Genomic DNA, 22,705 nt, shown 5'->3' on the forward strand with positions numbered 1-22,705 from the left:
TCCGTCCGTGCAAGCTGTAACTTGAGATATCATGATGAAACTTGGTACACGTATTCCTTGGCTCCATAAGAAGGTTAAGTTCGAAGATGGGCAAAATCGGCCAACTACCACGCCCACAAAATGGCGGAAACCGAAAACATATAAAGTGTCATAACTAAGCCATAAATAAAGATATTAAAGTGAAATTTGACACAAAGGATCGCACTAGAGAGGGGCATATTTGGACGCTGTTTTTTTTTGGAAAAGTGGGCGTGGCCCCGCCCCCTACTAAGTTTTTTGTACATATCTCAGAAACTACTATAGCTATGTCAACCAAACTCTACAGAGTCGTTTTCTTCAGGCATTTCTATATACAGTTCAAAAATGGAAGAAATCGGATAATAACCACGCCCACCTCCCATACAAAGGTTATGTTGAAAATCACTAAAAGTCCGTTAACCGACTAACGAAAAACGTCAGAAACACTAAATTTTACAGAAGAAATGGCAGAAGAAAGCTGCACCCAGGCTTTTTTTAAAAATTGAAAATGGGCGTGGCCTCGCCCACTTATGGACCAAAAACCATATCTCAGGAACTACTAAACCGATTTCAATGAAATTGGGTACATAATATTTTCTTAACACCCTGATGACATGTACGAAATATGGGTGAAATCGGTTTACAACCACGCCTTCTTCCAATATAACGCTATTTTGAATTCCATCTGATGCCTTCTCTGTATAATATATGTATACATTAGGAACCAATGATGATAGCGGAATAAAACTTTACAAAAATACGGTATTTGAAAAATATGTAAATGACGTATAATGAAATCTCGATTATCACTTTATCATGCGAGAGTATAAAATGTTCGGTGACACCCGAACTTAGCCCTTCCTTACTTGTTTTGGAATGGGTTCGTATAAAACGCTTAAATATACGACTATTATCAGGGGTGTTGTGGCATCTGATAGTTGTCGGAATCAGAATCTAAACCGATCAAAAAAAGTAGTAGGTGCCATGAATTCTGATATTATTGGTTTGATATTCGAAGCAGAATTTGTATCGGTTTCGGGTGTCACGGAAACCAATTTTATTGGTTTTCCTATCAGAAACGAAGCAAGAAGATAGTCGCTCACAGATTTGAAATATAAGTTAAGAAATCAAGTTATTTTATTATTTCGAATTAATTTATCTTTATTTCTATAGGGGAAAAAATAAGTATAAAACACAAAATGTTTTAATTATTGAGTTTTTGGAAAAAAAAATCCGGATATTTAAAGATATTAGATTTACAAAACGTAATTTAACATCCAAAAGCGTCTTTATTCATTCGATAAATGTTATCTCTTAAAATCTTTCTTTAATGGCCAATCCAATGAAGCAATGTTATGAGTAAAACAGGTTCTGTAATTTTCATTGAGATAACTCAAATAGAGTCACCTGGAAGTTCGAAAATCTTTATGAGGTATATATGGGGATCATGGGAGTATCGGCCCGATTCAACCCTTTTTTGATAGACAGAAATACTATTGCCAGGAAATGTTTTTATTTGAATTTCAATTATACATATATTTCATACATTGACCGATATTTTCGGTCAAAAAACTGGGGCTTGAACAGTTTTGGTTAGATTTGGACAACTTTTGGTAATAAAGAGGCATACTTTAAAGGAATTATTAGTGCAAAGATGTAGCCCGATATATCAAATGCTTCCTGATTTCAATACTGGCAGTGGTTGGTTTCGCCCATGTTCGTGAAGTTCGCAAATATGGTAGTTTAGGACATATGTACATTAAACTTATTAGAGAGCGAGGCCACTCCAACTTTTTAAAATTTTTTTGCCTGCAAGTGCGCCTTGCTACTGCGATACCCTGTACCAAATTACAGTTTTATATCTTAATTGCCAGGTGGTTCAATAAATTTTGTAGTTTGATAAGAAAAACTCAATTTTGTGATTCAAAATACACTTTAGTATTCAGTATAATCTCCCTAAACAATAATACACTTGCTCCAACGATCCTAGAATCTGCGGATCCCATCCCTGAAGTGAGAATCCGGAAGATCTGCAAAATACGTTTCAACAGCCTCTTCGTTTGATGAAAAACGCTTGGCACGTATAGATTTTTTGAGTTCTGGAAAAAAATGGAAGTCGCGGGGGCCAAATCTGGTAAATATGGTGAATGCTCCAACAATTCGAACTTTAATTCATGGATTTTAGCCATTGTCAAAATACTCTTGTGACACGGTGCATTGTCTTGATGAAAGAGGATTTTTTCTTCTGCAATCCGGATCTCTTTTCACGATTTTTTACTTTCAACTGGTCCAAAAGGTTGCAATAATATTCAAAATTAGTTGTTTTACTAGTTTACAAGTAATCCATAAACAAAATTCCTATCGAATCCCAAAAACTGATGCCATAACCTTCTTGGCCGATTTCCGGAATGCGGCACCCATTGTGCATTGCCTTTACTAAATCTCTCTCAGTCAATCGACGATCTTCCAAACCCACAACCTGTATTTTGGCTATAATTTCTGGTGTTGATGCGTCCTTCACGTAGATCGTTTTCAAGGCTTTTACAACCATGCACTTTTAATATTCATTCGCGAATTTCTTTTGGTGCTACTCCTTCCAAAAATAACAATTTTATCACTGCACGATATTCAATTTTTTCCATTGTAAGAAAATATTGTGACACGGCGACAATGACAGATTGAAATGAAACTTCACATATGTTCATATGAAGAGTGAACCAACAAAACATAAAAAGAATTTTTGGCTAGTAGAAACGTCCTCTCTTATCGAACGACAAAACTTATTGAACGACCTGGTAAGTGCTTAGATATGGTATTTTATGAGTTTACGATTAATGACAATTTGTGGGCGTGGCAGTGGTTCTATTACGCCCATTAACTCGAAATTTTTGTTTTAGAAACCTGCATACTAAATTTTCTTAAGTTACAGATTGCACGAACAGACGGACGGACAGACAGACAAGGTGCAGAATTATCCAAAAATAGGGCTTCGATCATTCTCGATTAAGGGCACCAAGCTGCGTACCACCCGTTCCATTATAATATTTTTGTATTCTTCAGCCTTCATTGAGTCTTGTAATATAAAAATTGATTCCGATTTCTCCTTGGAAATGCATCATTATACCATTATATGTATAGGGGGAATGCTTCACAGTAGGAACAATGCAATTTTCGGCGAATCGTTCACCACGTCTGCGACGAACTGCTTGATAACCATCAGGTCCAAGAAGGTTAAACTTTGACCAGTCAGAAAACCTTACATAAGTTCACTTGGTATGCGTCCAGTTAAATTTATTTAAACCAACCTAACCACTCTTCTTTCTCCCTTACCTTCTCTTCCTCTCTAGTTCGATAGTCTTACGATATTTAAAAAAAAACTTGCACTGAGCTTTCGTTAAGTATTTGAGCTGCTATTTTACGAATAGACTTTTTATGATCAGCCGACGAAATATTAATAGCTTTCCGTGACAAAGAAAGCTGCGTTTGCGTAGGCATAATTTTGTTTTATTTAAAAGAAAACATGAATTACAAGAGCTAATCACAGAATCAAATGCTTTAGAATTTTTGAAATATAAAGCAAAATATCTAAAAAGTTTCTTTAAATAACCGCGTGTCCGCTAGTGAATTCGGGCATTACTCAATACCGTTTACAATTAATTTGTCAAAAGTCAGGCCCATTGTCCCAAAATCATTCCCGTGCCCGCCCCTGGTATAAATGGCAGTGGGTCATCTGCAAATGGTAGCATAACATTTTATTGTATATGCGTGGTGATGTTTCAATTCAATTGATCGGACCAATGCCGCCGTACTAGAAACATACGGATATCTATTTACTCGATACACCGTGTTTTAAAGTTGTTGGGGTGAATTGTGTGCCATACTCTGTATTAGGGCGACTTCTCACATACTCTCAATTCATCAGTCCAATATATGTATGTTACTCCATTTTTTAATTGGCCATATCAGATGTCATATCATTGTCGTGCTACGCGATTTTTTTTAATAAAGGCACCTTACGAAGGCTACTAGCTTAGTAATTATTTTCTCGAAATCACATTTCATCATAGACTAAAATTTAATCATCTCGAATTTCTACAATAGTGTTTTGGCGTACTTGACGTTCAGCAACTTTTGCAAAATCCGTCTGCGAGCTCAATTTTCTTGTTATTTTTTATACATTACATTTTGCGATATGGATAATTTTTGCATTGTAAGTTTTACCGCTTTTTATACGGTTTTTAATCAAATTTCCTCTTTCCGTTTTTCACTACAATGTTTCGCTCGTCCCACTAAAGGATACAAACGTGTTATAAATTTGTATCTGTTCGAAAAATGGGAAAATCCAGTAAAAAACTCATTGATGTCTACTATTATCTTGCCGTAAAATCAAATATTTTCCAAATTTATTGCTCACCACTACTTCACTGCTCGTTGAGGATTGCAATCATCGCAATATTTTCTGTTCTGCGAAATACACTTGACATTTTCAAATTTAGTACAAAAGGAACGTTACATATTTTAGAATTTTATTTTTAAAGTAATCGGTACAAATATCTTTCGTAGTGACAGATATATACCAAAATTTATTTAACTACTGCCCACTACTATTACATTGCCCGCAGCTGTATCTCTAAGTATATGTACTTACATATGAAAGCAAACCTATCTGACATGCTGATAAACTCGATGTGCATACATCTATTGAAAAGTCTAGTAGTTCAATGAATTTGTATTCGAAACACAACGGAGAGCCATCGACTTCACTGTTGACAATAACAACAACTATATACTTACTCACAAATCGGGGTCGTTTACTTGTATGTACATATGTAAGTATACTATAATATATGTATGTATATGCGTTGATAGATTCTCGCGTCAATCAGTGCGGCAAGTAGCCAAACTTATTGAGAAGGGCGGGACGAAGTTTTTACAATTGGCAGCACACGAGATCGCGCGAAAAATAGCATTGGCAAGTTGATACTCATTCATTATTTGACCGTCAGTTATGAAAATATGTCTGTATTTAAATTAATGCACATACATATATGAACACATTTGTGTATATGTTACATATTTGCACATTGTACGTAATTTACAAGAAATGTTAAGGCATTGGGAACTAATTTATAATATTTACCCTCATTTTTAATAAAATAGAGGCGCCTACTTAAAAAAGTTATTTCGAAGCACGAGTACCAGCGCCAAAAAGTATTTATAATTAAGTGGGCAAAGCCATGACACTGCATGTTTAAGTGTGCTTGTTTAGGCAACTGCAATTATATTATTGGGGCTAGATAGTCTTTTGTTTCAATATTGTCTCAAAGAATCCATCGTATCTTATGAAAATCCATCATAATAATTTACCTTTGCTTAGGCGGCTATGAACGACTAGGTCTGCCTGGCTATGCCCCTTTCAACCGAGAATATTGGAATGTTGGAAACACTTAAGGCCGAGTTTCGTTTGGGTGATGTGTAGTTAAGGTGCTATTTTGGAAAGTGCTGATGGAGAGACGGCAATTAACAACTTACGTCGCTGACAAGAACAGTACTGCGGTCGACATAATGTGACTCTTACCCCATTTGTACGACTCAATAATAATCATTAAATGTCATCTTTCAACATACGTAGGTAGGCTATTTATGTTGTTTACAGCGACTTAAAAGATTCATCTCGGCCAAAAAATGCAATTAAATCGCGAACATTTATGCTTGATTATTTTTTTTATAATTTCCGTAATGGATTATCTCAGCAACTGTGCATCGATGCACTTAATTTTTGACGATGACGCGCAATCAGTGTTTATTGATGGTATGGTGAATTTAATCGAGGTGATAGATCACTCAAAGAAGTTTTTCGGGAATGTCGCCAAAATTAGTTATTGTCTCGGAAACTATTGATACTGTGTGCAAACTGATATTGCAACAACGTCATGTGACCTATCACAGATTTAGACAACTATAAGCATTAGTGAGACCAGCATACATTTAATATTGGTCGAGAGAAATGTTAAAAAATAACTGTGCTTCGATACACGTCTTTTAAATCATGACAGGTTATGAATCGTGGATTTATACGTATGAGCCCGAAAGTAAACAGCAGTCGACTGTATGGGTGTCTAAAAATAAGCCGAATTCAACCAAAGTTGTTCGCACACGAAGCGCATTCAAGCAAAATGTTCCCTGCTTAGTAAAAACTGGACATGTGAAAACAATACCCCTTGAACAACGTAGAACAGTAAATTCTGAGTGGTACACAATTATTTTTTTAGCCAGTTGTCTCTCAAGAAATCAGGAAAACCAATCACCGAATACGGATAGCTGTTCAACACCGCAATTCGAGCTCACACACATCGACTGAAATAACTGCAATTTTTGAGTACTTAAATCGTATATTCCTGACTTGGCAACTAATGACTTTTTTATTCCCGTGCGGAAAAAACTCTAAGAATTGAACGTTTTTCTACCACGGAAGAGGCGGTTGATGTTTTCGGAAAACATGTTTTCGAGATATCTCAATCTGAGTGGCAAAGCTGCCTTGACAATTGATTCAAACGCATACAAACGTATGTAGATTTTAATTGACAATATTTTCAAAAACAATAAAGCGATTTTCGATGATTACTATTTGTTTTTGTTTTTTAATCCACAAATATAAATGGAAACCTACTTATCTGGTAGGAGTATCGCTGCAGGCATTCACTGCACAGTGGATGAAATGCTAGAATATACACACTACAATCAATATCTCCGCACTGGAACGATACGAGACCTGATTTACTGTTGGATAACTATTAGTACCACCACAGTCCGCGATTAGAAAATACTAGCTGAATTGATTTTGCAAGATATTTCACATTGCTGGACAGACATATACGAATAAATTTAAAGACTTTTGAAAGGACCACTTTTTGATGTTGTTCTTTCAATTTTTGTGCCTACAAAATGGCTTAGTTCAATAGTTTCAGTATTTGCTGTAGACGTAAAATATTAAAAAAGCCCGTAGTAAGAGAAGTTCCTATTAGTGATGATCCCCGAATTTCCAATATTTCTCTAAATATAGAGTGAACAAAAAAAACTTATACAGAGAGCTACTTTGACTTTGAAGTGAATTTTCTCTTAAACTTTTTCAGCTTTTAAGCTGCAACCAAGAGTAACAATACCTTAGCATCCAAAAAAAAATACACTTACACTTACTTCCACTAATGTTGTCAACAATTAGAGTTGTTGACACCAGTTGCTAAAGAGTAATAGTTTTGTTCACCTAACGGTTGTACGTATCACCTAAAAATAATCGAGATAGATGTAGGGTTATATATATATAAAAGATCAGTATGACGAGAAAGTTGAAATCCGATTCACTGTCTGTCTGTCCGTCGTCCGTGGAAGCTGTAACTTGAGTAAAAATTAAGATATCTTGATGAAACTTAGTAAGTGGGTTCCTTTGTACAAAAAAAAAATCGAGTTCGTAGATGAGAGTAATCGGACCACTGCCACGCCCACAAATCGTCATTAACCTAAAACATATAAAGTGCCATAACTAAGCACCAAATTAAGGTGCCATATCAGGTGATTACGGAGAATGGTTAAAATCGTCCTTCGAATGTTGGATTCGGAGCAATTTTTGGTCGTCAGTCAATTTGTGCGGAACAAACCCTGCACACACCTTCCGTAAGCCCAAATGTTCGGTCAAAATGAGATAAATCGATGTTTTGGAGATGTTCAATTCCATTTCCATGAATTTCAATGATGATTTCGGCTGATTTTTGATGAACTCACGCACAGTTTCGATGGACTTTGCGGTGATCACGAATTTTGATTGGCCCACATGTTGATCGTCATTTATGTTCTCACGACCACTTTGAAAACGTTGAAACCACTTGTGCACTCTGCCACGGGATAGGCAATCATCGCCATAAACTTGTTTTATCAATTGAAACGTTTCGGTAAAAGTTTTACCAATTTTAAAACAAAATTTAATGTTGGCTCTTTGTTCGAAGCTCATTTTCGCACTGCTAACACAAACATGCTGACAATAACTTCCTTTCAATTGATGAAATGTCATGAAATTCACTCACTGAACAATCGATAAAGATGGCAGATTCTAACGCACCAGTCGACATGTAGATGGCGCCACCAAGGGGCGCTAGATTTAAAAAGTCCTATAACTAACATAAGGATTTTCGGACATCCGGCTAACTTTAATCTATATGATTGGTTTTACACATTTAAGTATTTCACTAGCGTTGATTCTTACATGTTGCAAGAGTGTGCACCCGAACTTAGCCCTTCCTTACTTGTTGTTTGTTATTTTCGTATAGTCAAACTTTAATCTTTTTGAAGAAACAATGGTGAACAAACAAACATCTCAAGATGGTAGTCAAATATTGGTAAGAGAACAAAAGTACTTACGAAGTAGGCAATATTTTCTTTATTACATTATTGCTAAATTCAAAAAAGACTGCTCAAATGGGAAGACTAGATGATAATTTTCAGACCCCAAGTTAAAAGTAAAATTGCTAGGAGTATCAAGGCACACCCCAAAATATCCGATATCGTTATCGCCTAGAAGTGTTCGGTACTTCTTGGTTTCACGCACACTTAACGAAGAGAAATATTGCGAAATATTTACAACATTGCAAGTGGAGTGCAATATGAGCAAATGTCGTCGGTAAATTGGGTTTCATCAAAAAAAATATAAAAATAATGGACTATATCTTCTTCTTCTTAATTGGCGTAGACACCGCTTACGCGAATATAGCCGAGTTAACAACAGCGCGCCAGTCGTTTCTTCTTTTGGATTCGGACCATTCGGACAACATGACCTAGCCAGCGTAGTCGCTGTCTTTTAATTCGCTGAACTATGTCAATGTCGTCGTATATTTCGTACAGCTCATCGTTCCATCGAATGCGATATTCGCCGTGGCCAATGCGCAAAGGACCATAAATCTTTCGCAGAACTTTTCTCTCGAAAACTCGCAACGTCGACTCATCAGTTGATGTCATCGTCCAAGCCTCTACACCATATAGCAGGACGGGAATTATGAGCGACTTATAGAGTTTAGTTTTTGTTCGTCGAGAGAGGACTTTACTTTTCATTGCCTACTCAGTCCGAAATAGCACCTGTTGGCAAGAGTTATCCTACGTTGGATTTCCAGGTTGACATTGTTGGTGGTGTTTATTCTGGTTCCCAAATATACGAAACTATCTACAACTTCAAAGTTATGACTGTCAACAGTGACGTGAGAGCCAAGTCGCGAGTGCGACGACTGTTTGTTTGATGACAGGAGATATTTCGTCTTGCCCTCGTTCACTACCAGACCCATCTGCTTTGCTTCCTTGTCCAGTCTGGAGAAAGCAGAACTAACGGCGCGGATGTTGAGGCCGATGATATCAATATCATCGGCATACGCCAGCAGCTGTACACTCTTATAAAAAATAGTAGCTGCTCGATTAAGTTCTGCAGCTTGTATTATTTTCTCCAGCAGCAGATTGAAGAAGTCGCACGATAGGGAGTCGCCTTGTCTGAAACCTCGTTTGGTATCGAACGGCTCGGAGAGGTCCTTCCCGATCCTGACGGAGCTTATCGTGTTGCTTAACGTCCGTTTACACAGCCGCAGTGTTCCCTCCATAATTTAAGTATGATCTGGGCATCGGTCACTAGATCACCTTTGGGAGTTCTACAAGAGTATGCTCCGGTCTTGAAACCTTTTGTGAGCCGCCGCATTTTTTCGTAGAATTTTCGAGCATTACCCCTGTCGGCCAGCTTATCAAACTCTTCGTTTTCTGTCTCTTTAGTTTTCTGTCTACAAATGCGTCTCGCTTCCCTCTTCAACTCGCGGTATCTATTCCATCCCGCACGTGTTGTGGTCGATCGTAACGTTGCGAGGTAGGCAGCCTGTTTTCTCTCCGCTGCGACACGGCACTCCTCGTCGCACCAGCTGTTCTTTTGCATTTTCCGAAAACCAATGGTTTCGGAAGCAACTGTACGTAAAGAATTTGAAATGCCGTCCCACAGTTCCCTTATATCGATTTGTTGACGAGTGCTCTCAGAGAGCAGGAGTGCAAGCCGAGTAGAAAATCGTTCGGCTGTCTGTTGTGATTGCAGCTTCTCGGCGTCGAACCTTCCTTGTGTTTGTTGACGTGTGCTTTTTGCTGCATAGAGGCGGGTGCGGATCTTGGCTGCAACAAGATAGTGGTCCGAGTCGATGTTAGGACCTCGGAGCGTACGCACGTCTAGAACACTGGAGACGTGTCTTCCGTTTATCACAACATGATCGATCTGATTTTTGGCTTTTCGATCCGGAGACAGCCAGGTGTTTGGTGATTTAGGCTCAATTAGTTTTATGACTACTACATATAGCGAAAATTATAAGTATGTTAAAATCATTCGCAAATGAGATATACAGATGTATATTTCTGGCAGAGACTTAACTCAAGCGAAATTAAAATATATTAGTTGATGTACAAAACGTCAACTAGAAGAACGGAATTGATGATATTAGGGATATGAGGTTAAAACCAAGATCTAAACCAACTCGAATAAGGAAAATAATTATATATGCAATTATATATGCTGTATATTTTGCATATTTTCAGCATTTTATTTATGTATGTATATCCAACATAATGCGTTCAGTTCTATCTACAAGTATTTTACACATAGAGGTGCACCGTTATGAAGAAAACAAGCTCACTTTAAATAAGATAAGTCACATATTGGCTCATATATGGGGTATAAACTCAGCTAGAAGTTCGAAAATATTTCTAATAGGTATATGAGGGCTAAGCCTGACCCCATTCCAAACATTTTTGACATACAGACTATGATCAGAAAAGGATTCTCTCCAAATTTCATTAATACAGCTCTCTTTTCGATAAAAGTCAGCCATAGGCTCTGGAGTTCTCATTTCCGGTATCTGAAGGCTTTTTAAGCCTGGCAAACCGTGCACACACCTTTCGTAAGCCCAAATGTTCGGTCAAAATGAGATAAATCGATATTTTGGAGATGTTCAATTTCATTTCCATGAATTTCAATGATGATTTCGGCTGATTTTTGATGAATTCACGCACAGTTTCGATGGAATTTCCGGTGACACGGATTTTGATTGGCCCACATGTTGATCGTCATTTATGTTCTCAAGACCACTTTGAAAACGTTGAAACCACTCGTGCACTCTGCTACGGGATAGGTAATCATCGCCATATACTTGTTTCATCAATTGAAACGTTTCGGTAAAAGTTTTACCAAATATTAAAACAAAATTTAAGTTCGAAGCTCATTTTCGCATCGATAACACAAACATACTGACACTTAAAATTCTTCACTTCCAATCAATGAAATGTCATGAAATTCTCACTGGACAATCGATAAATATAGCCGATTCTAACGCACCATACGACATACATATATATATATATATATATGGCGCCACCTGGGGGCGCTAGATTCAAAAAGTCCTGTTTACTTTGGATATTACCTTGTAATTTCTTTATTTCTCTCTTGCGTATTATATTGATTAGCAATCATGTATTAAAAGGTCGAAGCTTAAAGTAAAATAATAGGAAAAGTATTCACTTATAGTGGCACTCCTCATCGGGTTTGGTCTATCTTCTGTATTTGCCACCTATAAAATCAATCAACCAGCAGGAGAAGTTCGGGCACACATCTAGCACATGTAAAATTGCCAGTTATACAGTGAAGAACAAAAATACTCATATACCTTTTGTTGTCATGGTTTGGAAAGTTCAATAACTTTTTCAGAAAAAACTGCTTTGACAAATGTTTACAAACATAGTGTTTTATTGCGAAAACTTTGCTGTATTCTAAATTTTATGGCATTTTAAGATTTAGATGGATCCCTGTTAACCATCACTATCAAAGATGTTAAGCTTCGACTCATTATACTCTCGCAACAAAGTTGCTAAGGAGAGTATTATAGTTTTGTTCACATAACGATTGTTTGTAAGTCCTAAAACTAAAAGAGTCGGATATAGGGTTATATATACCAAAGTAATCAGGGTGACGAGTAGAGTTGAAATTCGGATGTCTGTCTGTCCGTCTGTCCGTGCAAGCTGTAACTTGAGTAAAAATTTAGATATCATGATGAAACTTGGTACACTTATTTCTTGGCTCCATAAGAAGGTTAAGTTCGAAGATGGGCAAAATCGGCACACTGCCACGCCCACAAAATGGCGAAAACCGAAAACCTATAAAGTGTCATAACTAAGCTATAAATAAAGATATTAAAGTGAAATTTGGCACAAAGGATCGCATTAGGGAGGGGCATATTTGGACGTAATTTTTTTGGAAAAGTGGGCTTGTCCCCGCCTCCTACTAAGTTTTTTGTACATATCTCGGAAACTACTATAGCTATGTCAACCAAACTCTATAGAGTCGTTTCCTTCAGGCACTTCCATATACAGTTTAAAAATGGAAGAAATCGGATAATAACCACGCCCACCTTCCTTACAAAGGTTATGTTGAAAATCACTAAAAGTGCGTTAACCGACCAACAAAAAACGTCAGAAACAATAAATTTTACGGAAGAAATGGCAGAAGGAAGCTGCATTCAGGCTTTTTTCAAAAATTGAAAATGGGCGTGGCGTCGCCCACTTATGGACCAAAAACCATATCTCAGGAACTACTCTACCGATTTCAATGAAATTCGGTATATAATATTTTCTTAACACCTGATGACATGTACGAAATATGGGTGAATTTGGTACACAACCACGCCATCTTCCAATATAACGCTATTTTGAATTCCATCTGATGCCTTCTCTGTATAATATAAGTATATTATACATTAGGAACCAATGAATAAAACTTTACACAAATACGGTATTTGAAAAATATGTAAATGACGGATAATGAAATCTCGATTATCACTTTATCATGCGAGAGTATAAAATGTTCGGTGGTACCCGAACTTAGCCCTTCCCTACTTGTTTTGAAATAATATTTTTTTCAGAAAAGTCCATGTTTTTTTATATTTATTACTGAATTATCAATTTTCGGTTTATTCTAAAATAAGAGGCTTCTTACTATCTATCACGTTTTTGTATACTACTTTGAGATTTACGATAACGTTTCTTCGAGATAGTTTCCTCGTAGATCACTGCGCAGCTTAATTTCAGTAGAACCACTATTTTTAATTTTTGTTCTCCTTTTTTATACAACATTTTATCACTTAATATCTTCTGGCCACTGATATTTCTTTTAGCGGAGTCATTGCAGTTTTTAAATTCAATAATAACCTAAGAGTAAACACGAAAAGGGGAATGAAAGGAACTTCGTTGTTATCTCAACGCAACGATTTTTTAATTTATTGTGATTAGGAAAAAAGGCACAATTCCGATTTTTTGGCGCCGCGATCTGGGTTATAGGTACCGCAAACGCTTAGTTTACGAGATATTCTTTAAAAAAGATCTACTTGTATAACGATTTTTTCATAAACCCATCCGCTTAATAAATATTAATGGTTGAGGTTTGACTATTTTAAGTCCATTGCCTTTTTTAATTCTACAACTCAAGTAAAATAATAATCTTAAATTACAAACCTCATAGTTTACTAGAAAATTTACTGTTCTACAAAAATGGTGTCATTAGTAGAAAAATCAAATATACAAAGAAATTGTTCTCCACGAACTTTCAAAAGAGTTCAAACAAGTAATTAACTATTATAATATTATAATACAAATTTATTAAAATATTGAATTTATTTAGATCTCACATATAGGAGTGATTTATTAAAAATTATTATGGACAACATGAACATTTTTTACATAGATTTCGCTTTAAGGACAGTGAACAAATTGATATCTAGGTTTATCTTAAAACATGTTCTTGGAAGTCCGAAAATGAGGTTTTCATTTTCAAGTCCGAAGGAGCTCCGACAAAACGAAAGACAACTAACTTAAATAAATACAGTTTAAAACAAGTAAGGAAGGGCTATGTTCGGTTGTAACCAAACATATTATACTCTTGCAACTTGCCATGACCAAAGAAGGGGAAATACCGTCAGGAAATATGTGAGAGTTGGGTAGTATTGACGCGATTTTATCTATTTTCCCCAACACCAAATATTATTAACATGCCACATATGTACATTATAAAATCATGCGTATAATATAATAATATTACGCAATAAAATAATAAAATGCTTAGGTTTTTGAAGGAGTACTACGCAAAAGTACTTCAGTCACCCCGAGTATTGCCTCGACCATTGTTATTTTTTTAAAGCGTGGCCGAAAACCGCCAACGGTGAAAAGAGTACTACACGAAAGTACTTCAGTCACCCCGATATGATATAAATTCTATAATATTATCATAGAGTTTTACTTATTTGTGTTTATTAAATATAAATCACATATTATACATATACATATGTATGTATGTATATGAAAAAAGTGTTCACAACTCAATTATAGCTTGAAAAATGTTGGAAAGTATTTTTTATTATAGTTAATATAATCCTACATGGTTGGTGTTTAAGATGTGTCAACGCTCGTTTTCTTCATAATTATAAACAATCTAACCTTTTCAACGATGAGTGTGCTAAGTGATTTTTAAATTAATAAATTTAGCTAAAATATAAGAAAAAAAGTGAAATGTGAACTTATTTCAATGTTTAGAGAGTATACAAAGTGAAAAATGTGAAATAATTTAATTAAACATTGTGGAATACTATGTGTTATTAATACAATTTATTTTAAAAAATATAAGTGTTAGCAACATATTCCTCCTCTGGAGAAGCTCTCCGATCCGTACATACCCCATTTATACCGAAATTTGTTTTTTTTTATCCGACCGCCAAAAAGACCGGAAAGAGATTAGTATCAACAAATTTTCAAAAAAGTGAAAAAAAAAATAATGGTTGTCTGTAGACTTTTGTCCGCCACTGTTTGATATGCATATGTACATACACTGACATATGAAAGTTTGTATATACATATGTATGTATGTACATATCAATCTCTGAATAATTCACTTTACGACATACATAAATATTACTAATATAGATTTACATATTATGGGTCTGTACTATGTACTTAATTTTGCATCCATTTACATATACATATGTACATAGAAATTACTTTGTACACTTATGCGTAATTATAGTTTTATTGTCGCATATGACCACTGAGTTCCAATTGTTGTTATGCACAAGCTCATGCTTGGATAATTGTGGCTGCTATCACTGTAGTGATATAGCGTTTTTGTGATATTTGCGAGCGTGTCCACTCACACCAAGCAAAACGGTTATCTCAGCAATAAAGCGAGTCAAACCGAAACCATAACAACGAAATGATTACGAAACCGCTGATCCCCCTACTTTCCCCGACACTACTCTTTTATTCTAATACCTACTTCTTCGTGTATGAATCAGTCAGCTGTTTCCTTTGCTCCACTCGTCGCCGCTGTATGTACTTCGGTCAGGCACCTCTTATCAGTTACAACTGCGCAGCTGACTTTGGCAATCCCCGTCTCAGTTTTTTTTTCTATCCTTGATATTTAGCCGTTAGCGTATAAATGCGTGCACTGTTATATGAACGTGTATGTATGTACATACATACATATATATATTTGTTGGCACAGCACTCGGTTAAAAACTCAACACGCTCTACCACGTTCTCGTGAGAGTCACAACAATGCAAGTATCACACGCCGAATGACCTAGCTACCTACTACTTGGCCATCAAATAATCATTAAACGGCTGAGTCAAGTGCTTCTAATTCTAGTATATACAACATAAAGACATATGCAATTATAATTTATCACTTCAAAATATTATTTGTCTGCACACCAAATGCCGGCACTCGCTCCCAATTTTCTTTGTCAATTCATAAATACTATTTTTTTGCTGATTTAATAAATATGTAATAACCCCCGATTTTTCGTTTCACAATTAAATCGATTTTGGGGCACATAAATCACACAACCGTTATAAACGACTCTCGCGAATGAACTGACAACAGCTGCTCGCGTACAGCTGATTGCTTTACGAGTTTGCTTTTTCCCTATTCGTCTCTAAATATGAACATATATGTATGTAGGAGTGTATAAATTTATTACTAGTGTATGATTAGAAGAGGCGTCAAGGTGGAATATCGAGCCACTTGTTAGAATGTCATTACTGTAGAAAAGCCAATAGTGGGCGATAAATGAGTTGTGTTTACTACGCAACTCTTTTATGAGTTTGGTGTGTTTAGTTGGTAAAAGCTCTTAGCAAAGGCACAAACCATATAAGATCGTATTCAAAGTTTCGCCCATAAAACTTTAAATTATATGATACTTATTTCCGCGAGTTGATTTCGAACATTTGTAATGATGTGATATCGTTACTCATATAAATAAAATTATTCTGCAGTCTGGTATTTGCACTATTAACGTCACATATTCTAATGTATGTATGTTACTGTTAGAAATATTTATGGATTTAAGAAAAAATTTTAGCATCGGCTGCATCAATGCTAGAATGCCATTCATAGGTACATTTCTTATGGCATAAAAAGGTTTATCAAGAATTTTTATCTTGACTTTGTAAGTTTATATGATATCTACATACATATTCATATGCCAATATAAACAAGTTTTTAATACAAGGACTGGGATTTGATATTATGGCAGCTATATGTTACAGTGGTCTGATATCGGCGGTTCCGAAAAACAAGCTTCTTAAGGAAAAACGACGTGTGCAAAATATTTTGATTTGTTTTTGTTCGTAGAAAATTTAAAGCTTTTTAAAAAAGATCTATAACGATTTTTTCATAAACCTATCCTTTTAATAAATATTAACGGTTGAGGTTTGACTATTTTAAGTCCATTGTCTTTTTTAATTCTACAACTCAAGTAAAATAATAATCTCAAATTACAAACCTCATAGTTTACTAGGAAATTTACTACAAAAATGGTCTCATTAGTAGAAAAGTCAAATATACAAAGAAATTGTTCTCCACGAATTTTTAAAAGAGTTCAAACAAGTAATTGACTATTATAATATTATAATAACAATTTATTAAAATATTGAATTTATTTAGATCTCACATATGTATAGGAGTGATTTATAAAAATTATTATTAATTTCCCTCCTATTTTTTCAGCTTCGATTTGCCGTCTATCTTTTTTTTATACTCGTGTTCACGTCAAAGTAACCAAATACACTAGAAGGAAATCCTATAAGAAGCCCTACCAATAGTGAAAATTAATGAAATCGGATCATTATTCCACTCACTCCTATATAGCGGAATGTTAAAATCTACTAAAAGGGCGATAAATCAATAACCAAAAACCTCAGAAACAATAAAATTTACCACCGAGATGACATTAGGCAGCTTTAATTGGATAATAAGCGTCTCACCCCTTTCTTTCAGGTGAAATCACTCACTCTCAGAAGTGGCAGACCGATTTAAACGAAATTTGGTACATTGCCTATGTCACAGTGTGAAAATGGCAAAATCAGACTACAACCACGCTTATAACACAATTTCAAAGTCGCTCACTTTCTGGTGCATAAATTAAGAAGTAACTAATATACGAAACAAAACTTTGCACGAATATGTTGAAGTATGCCACCTTAGAACCAAAAATTCTCTAAATCCAACAATAACTATTCAATCCCACAGGTACCATTTCATGTGTGAGATACATAATTGAATTTTGAAAAATTTCTTTCCTGATAATATTATGTCTGTGTGTCAAAACGTGGTTGAATCGGATCAATATTTCCTTTAGCATATGGGAGCTAATATAAAGATTTTCGAACTTCTAGGTGACTTCATACCACATACGTATTTAGGCCAATATTTGAGATATCTCAATGAAAATGAAAAAGAATGTTTGGCTCATAACATTGTATCTTTGTAACACGAGAAACTCGTGTTAAAATTGAGGCTTGGCCGTTTTAGAATAATATTGGTCAACGACTTTAAAAGACCCCTTTTCATATATGCGTGTAGCTTCGGAAATATTCACCGGAACGATATGAAATTTAAATATATGTATGTATATTAAGGAAACAAAAAAGCTCTATTATACTCTCGCAACAAAGTTGCTAAGGAGAGTATTATAGTTTTGTTCACATAACGGTTGTTTGTAAGTCCTAAAACTAAAAGAGTCAGATATAGGTTATATATACCAAAGTGATCAGGGTGACGAGTAGAGTTGAAATCCGGATGTCTGTCTGTCCGTCCGTCAGTCCGCGCAAGCTGTAACTTGAGTAAAAATTGAGATATCATGATGAAACTTGGTACACGTGAAATACGGCTCCATAAGAAGGTTAAGTTCGAAGATGGGCGAAATCGGCCCACTGCCACGCCTACAAAATGGCGGAAACCGAAAACCTATAAAGTGTCATAACTAAGCCATAAATAAAGATATTAAAGTGAAATTTGGCACAAAGGATCGCATTAAGGAGGGACATATTTGGACGTAATTTTTTTGGAAAAGTGGGTGTGGCCCCGCCCCTACTAAGTTTTTTGTACATATCTCGGAAACTACTATAGCTATGTCAACCAAACTCTACAGAGTCGTTTCCTTCAGGCATTTCCATATACAGTTCAAAAATGGAAGAAATCAGATAATAACCACGCCCACCTCCCATACAAAGGTTATGTTGAAAACCACTAAAAGTGCGTTAACCGACTAACAAAAAACGTCAGAAACACTAAATTTTACGGAAGAAATGGCAGAAGGAAGCAGCACCCAGGCTTTTTTTAAAAATTGAAAATGGGCGTTGCGTCGCCCACTTATGGACCAAAAACCATATCTCGGGAACTTCTCAACAGATTTCAATGAAATTCGGTATGTAATATTTTCCTAACACCCTGATGACATGTACGAAATATGGGTGAATTCGGTTCACAACCACGCCTTCTTCCAATATAACGCTATTTTGAATTCCATCTGATGCCTTCTCTGTATAATATATACATTAGGAACCAATGATGATAGCGGAATAAAACTTTACACAAATACGGTATTTGAAAAATATGTAAATGACTGATGATGAAATCTCGATTATCACTTTATCGTGCGAGAGTATAAAATGTTCGGGGACACCCGAACTTAGCCCTTCCTTACTTGTTTTTTTTTAATTTTAACTGTATGTAACCCCTTAACTGCTTGTAGTACTTATTTTCAAAAAGTTGATAAAATCGGGTCAAACCTACATATCTCCTATATAAGATCTTCAAACTTTCGTCAAAATTAACTGAACGTATAATATTGGATATACTATAGTTAATGCAAAAATATGTGAAATTCTGCGAATTACCCATATAAAGTGCCATAAATGCCTAAATTAAATTATTAAGCACTGATGTGAGGATATATAATATTTATGCACTTCCACATATGTAGGTATTTATTTATTATACATAAGTTCCTTTTTCGATAGATTCAATATTAAAGATTTTTCTTTTATAAAGTATACCTACAATGCAAATAAATGTAAATCTATCTATGTTCACATGTATAAAAACTACTGTAAAACTAAAAATGGGCGATTCTATGAATTTTTCTATTGATAGTTGTAAAACCATAAAAGTGGTTATAATGACGTCACGGTGTATATTCGTCCTCGGAGTGATTATGTGAATTTGCTGAATAGCTAGAAGTTACACGAAGGTAATTCAGGCGAATGCGGTGATTGCCGCACGATATTAGTTTAAAAGTAACCAATGCAATATAAGATGGTGCATTATCGCACTTCTTTGTTCAATAAATTCGGACATAGTAAAAATCGAGGAATTTACTTTTAGAGCATCACAAAACGACGTGTATCTCAAATACTAATGAATATTTTGACGTGATATTTAGCATAGATGTCAATAACAGTATTACCAACTTACAGAAAAACAAGAAAAGACGTTAACTTCGGCTGCATCAAAGCTAATATACCCTTCACAGGTGCATTTCTGTTAGTAACTATGTGTTCAGTTTATATGGGAGCTATGTATATGCTATAGTAATTCGATAATTTTTCGGATATTATATTATTACCTTAAGTAGTAATCCATGTGTAATTTCGTGAAGATACCACGTCAAATGCAAAAGTTTTCCATACAACCACTAGATTCCGATCGTTCAATTTGTATAGCAGCTATATGCTATAGTAAGCCGATCTGAACAATTTCTTCGTATATTATATTATTACCTTAGAAAATGACTTGTGCCAACTTTTGTGAAGATACATTGTCAAATGTGGAAGTATTCCATACAAAAACTTGATTCCGATCGGTCACTTTGTATGGCAGTTATATGTTATAGTGATCCGATATCGTCAATTCCGGCAAATGAGCAGCTCCTTGAAGAGAAAATAACGTTTACAAAATTTCAGAACGATATCTTAAAACCTGAGGGACTAGTTCGTATATATACAGACCGACGGACGGACAGACGGACATGGTTAAATCGACTCAGCTCATCATTTATCTTCCTTCTGAGTGTTACAAACTTCGTAACAAATTTAATATACCCTGTTCAGGGTATAATTAAGGTTAAGCACTGATACATGCTTTAAATCATTAACAAGAAGGGATGGCTGAAATTAGTATGGCTTTAAGATTTTTGTGCTTGATTACCTATAGCTTTGTTCTGTCCATCGAATATATGTATGTATTCGTTAAAACCAAAGTGCAAATACTTAATACGTACGAGTACGGCATATATTCCTACGGGCTCCTGTGTGGAAAAGAAATCATTGATCATTTTATTTACTCAAACCCTCAAATGTTTGAAAAATATTTTTTAAACGAATGCAATGTCTTATTTATCTTGTAGAAAATACAAATTTTCATTCTGAGAGAATGATAAAACACACAAAAATTCTATTTGTAGTTGAATAGAAATAAATAATTAGATAAAATTTGTTGTTAAATCACTATTTATAGAATTATCAAAATTTAAAAGTATTAATTTGTGAAAATGTCTTTGGAAAATGTTGAGAACTTAACTGATATTGAATTACGTCAAAAGTTGCTAGAATATGACTTCCCGAATGTTCCCATAACAGAAACGAGTCGCGGTTTCCTTGTGAAAAAGCTTAAAAATCATATAAAAAATATGAAGAATCGAAAGGTGCCAACACGAACATATATGACGCTGCGCGCCAAAGAGGAGCTGAATAATTTGGTTACTAAAGCACATGACTGGAATCATCAAAGCCTCCAGAGTAGCGCACTACTCAGCGAGGAGCATACAGCAAATGCTGATCCGGAACTGTACAGTATCGCAAATAACGATAATCGAATGGCCGATCAAGTACGATTCCTTTTACCGAATCCTTTATTTGAGCAGAATGTAAGGAATAGCATTCAATTAGCAGATCCACAACTCAGTTTAGCTAACAGCAGTCCATACGGATACATCACTATCCTCTCTAAAGTTCTCGGCTTGAAAGACAATTACACCAACAGCGTTTGGTGGGCCTTTACATTATTTTTCCTAACCATAACTTTTATGTATATGACGAAGATTGCCGATTTCTCAAAGAATATCAATGAAGGAAATACCAATTATGTAATCTGTGACAAGCTTAACTCTCCAAGTCCGTTTTTGCGACCACCATACATCTGTATAGAAAAGGAACGTGTGGAACCAGCATTAACAATTGTGCGCCAGCTAATGATGCAGCTAAAAAAACCATCGGAACGAAATTACTGCTACGACCGAAAACAAACGAAAGCTATTAGCGTGACCGAACTTATTAGACAAGAGCTTAAAGGGGGTAATTTAGTGGATATTCGCAATTTGAAAGCAGCTCAGTATCTCATAACTTGCAATCCCCAATGGAAGATAGACATGGTTGATGATAAAGGAGATCCCGTTATATTTATTGGAGTTGACAATGTATTAGCAAATCATAATATATTTTTTGTTCTGAAACAGCCTGAGATATCTTTGACATGCCATTTGTACAACATAGCTTACCGATTCATAAATCTCGGTGGCAATCTATCGCTCCTGGTGTGTGCCCTAATATTGCTTTGTTTTCCATATTTCTATGTACGTCGCATACAAGAACAACATCTGCAGGCTGTGCACAGATTCATTGACAAGATTATAGAGGAACTGCAGAATCGTGCAGCAAATAGCGAAAGTTCAGAAGGTCGCGAAGTTGATGTGAATCATTTATGTGATCAATTGATACCATCCAGCAAACGAAAATTTGAAATTAGATTCTTTAATGAGGCTTTGAAGGAGTTGGAGGTAAGCGACAATCGAGTGCGATTTGACCTGACGGTGCGTGACGGTCAGGAATGCCGCACTATAAGTTGGATAGATTACAGCGACGAATTACTAACAGGCAGTCCTGCTGGACACAGGGAGGGATTATTTAAGGCAGAAACTAGCTGCTAAAGTTTGAATTTTCCACAGCATTTCTTTGTTACGTTTGAAAGTAATCTCCTATGACTGAATCAAATAAATTGCTAATAACAACATGTCTGCTAATTGTTCATTGCTACAAAATAAGTAATGAAATTATTTTCTTTCAATTTCTTTCTTCTGCCTTATTATTTATCTTCTTTACTGGCGTAGACACCGCTTACGCGATTAAAGCCGAGCTAGCAACAGCGCGCCAGTTGTTTCTTCTTTTCTCAAGATGGCGCCAATTGGAGATTCCAAGCGAAGCCAGGTCGTTTTCCTCCCGGTCTTTCCAACGGAATGGAGGTCTTCCTATT

The 22,705-nt window shown here is 35.6% G+C and overlaps 2 protein-coding genes across 8 annotated transcripts in view; one reads left to right on the top strand and one right to left on the bottom strand.

Annotated features, from left to right (window-relative positions):
* Positions 1 to 16,003, bottom strand: part of LOC126754523 (long-chain fatty acid transport protein 4) — a 29,977-nt gene extending 13,974 nt beyond the window's left edge. For 2 of the 7 annotated variants that reach the window (XM_050466590.1, XM_050466589.1), the window contains exon 1: positions 15,829 to 16,003. The gene's annotated coding sequence lies outside the window, so the exon portion shown is untranslated. Of the gene's footprint in view, positions 1 to 15,387 lie in introns of all 7 variants that reach the window. The other 5 variants (XM_050466587.1, XM_050466588.1, XM_050466584.1 and 2 more) reach the window with 3 other exon arrangements.
* Positions 16,004 to 20,839: 4,836 nt separating this feature from the next.
* LOC126754546 (inner nuclear membrane protein Man1-like) lies at positions 20,840 to 22,465 on the top strand. Its single transcript, XM_050466626.1, has one exon. The coding sequence runs from the start codon at positions 20,949 to 20,951 to the stop codon at positions 22,380 to 22,382; it is 1,434 nt and encodes a 477-aa protein (XP_050322583.1). The 5' UTR covers positions 20,840 to 20,948; the 3' UTR covers positions 22,383 to 22,465.
* Positions 22,466 to 22,705: the final 240 nt, after the last annotated feature.

The sequence above is a fragment of the Bactrocera neohumeralis genome, chromosome 4, assembly GCF_024586455.1.
Source record: "Bactrocera neohumeralis isolate Rockhampton chromosome 4, APGP_CSIRO_Bneo_wtdbg2-racon-allhic-juicebox.fasta_v2, whole genome shotgun sequence".
NCBI lineage: Eukaryota > Metazoa > Arthropoda > Insecta > Diptera > Tephritidae > Bactrocera > Bactrocera neohumeralis.